This window comes from Olea europaea, unplaced genomic scaffold, assembly GCF_002742605.1.
Source record: "Olea europaea var. sylvestris unplaced genomic scaffold, O_europaea_v1 scaffold21488, whole genome shotgun sequence".
Classification (NCBI taxonomy): domain Eukaryota; kingdom Viridiplantae; phylum Streptophyta; class Magnoliopsida; order Lamiales; family Oleaceae; genus Olea; species Olea europaea.
In genome coordinates, this window is record NW_019239466.1 from 1 (window position 1) to 1,836 (window position 1,836).

At 34.6% G+C, this 1,836-nt stretch overlaps 1 protein-coding gene across 1 annotated transcript; it reads right to left on the bottom strand.

The window, feature by feature from the left end:
- Window positions 1–154: 154 nt before the first annotated feature.
- On the bottom strand, window positions 155–1,813 carry LOC111380464 (the record flags this gene model as incomplete). Its single annotated transcript, XM_023004037.1, has 4 exons — window positions 1,615–1,813; window positions 1,258–1,499; window positions 590–993; window positions 155–484 (listed from the first exon to the last, which is right to left on the bottom strand). Coding segments are annotated over exons 1-4 (1,175 nt in total), but the record flags the coding sequence as incomplete, so codon positions are not given.
- Between the last annotated feature and the right edge of the window lie 23 nt (window positions 1,814–1,836).

Here is a 1,836-nt window from a genome sequence, read left to right on the forward strand (position 1 = left end):
AGAAACGATTTATATTATAAACCATTAAAACCAACAATGTTTCAAACAATTAGTTGAATACTATTCGTCTTGCCATTTTAGAGACAAAAACATCAATCAAATCTGATAATTTAGCTGCCCAACCATTTCTTTTTCTATTGATAACATAGCCAACCCGTTTAATCTTTCTTTTGAAATAGTTGATCGAAGATAGGTCTTGATCAACTTCAATTTTGAGAAACTTCTTTCTGCATATGCAACGGTAACAGGTATGGTTAACAAAATTTTGTAAGCAATATAAGCATTTGGGTAATAAATATTGTGAGTCTTTAAATATTGTAGCACTTCAATTGCTCTTGTTGCTTCATTTGGTAAATAAATCTTCAAGATTTGTAACTCCGAACATAAATCATCTCCACTGATGTCCGAACGCCCATCATGTTCAAGATATTTCTCAAAATTCATACAAGAGTTCAACAAACTTGATAAAGTTGCATTCCTTAACCTTTTCAAATTAAACAAAAATCCAAATATGTCATCATATTGTTTGAATTGTTCAAATCGACCCCTCAGAGAAGATAAAGTTTGATCAATTATAAAAATAAAGTACTCAACTCTAAAAGATTTTTCCACTGATTGCTTTACCCCATCACTACCGCTTTTATCAAATTGTTTTTTCCTTCGAATTATGCATTTTTCTATAAATACAGCTTCAATTCCCATTTTGTTTGCCTTTTTTGTTGCTTCATCCATAGCAATGGCAAATCCAATTTCTCTATAATCTTCAAAAAATAAAACAAGTCCTTGCAATAGATCGATAGCATGATCAATATCCATGGATTCGGTTTGAAGAAATTTACTCACAATATTGACTGCATGCAACAACCTGTACCAGATTACTATGCCAAGTAAGAACTCAAAATTCTGAAGTTCATGTGTTGCTAACGACTCGGCTTCACTTTTCACTTTTGGATCTTCGTTAGATTCTGCCAAATCAAGTAAGGCTTCTCTTATCTGTGCAGTTTGCTCCATTATAGGTTTCACACTCTCAACATGACTTTTCCAACGTGTTTGTGACAATGGCTTCACTGTCAACCCTTTTACATTATCTTTGAAAATTTTCCATTGCTTGGTAGAAAAGGAAAATAAAGTGCAGATGCGTTGTATCACTCCGAAGGATACAGCTTTGGAACAACAATTCACCATATCACATAATGCTAGATTTAGACTATGAGCACTACATGGAGTATAGAAAGCTCGGGGATTCATTTCATGTACTCTTTTTTGTACACCTTTGTGCTTCCCACTCATGTTAGATCCATTATCATACCCTTGCCCTCTAATGTCATCAATATCTAGATCAAGTTTGATCAAAGCCTTTTGAAGCTCGGTTGCAAGTCCAAGTCCTGTTGTGTCATCTACCTTCAAAAATTCAAGCCAATGTTCCTCAACTGTAGGTAAGTTTGCTGAATCATCTTCAAATCGTACTATCAAAGACATCTGCTCCTCACGATTTACATCTGGAGTACAATCAAGTATAACCATGAAATATTTTGCATGTTTAACTTTCTTGACAATTGCATTTCTCACCTCATTAGCCAACAACTGTATCAACTCATTTTGGATTTTTTTTGCCAAGATACGTGTATTGAATCTCTCTTGCATTAGCCCGCCGAAGGTGCTCTTTCATTACTGAATCAAACTCACTAACCATTTCCACCATTTGTAAAAATAGGCCATCATTCTCAACATTTAGCCTCTCATCATCTCCTCGAAATGGCAAGGTATTTTTGGCGAGTCTTTTAACAATAGCGATTATCCTTGTTAAATACATGCCTCCAATGTTCTCTTTCTGCA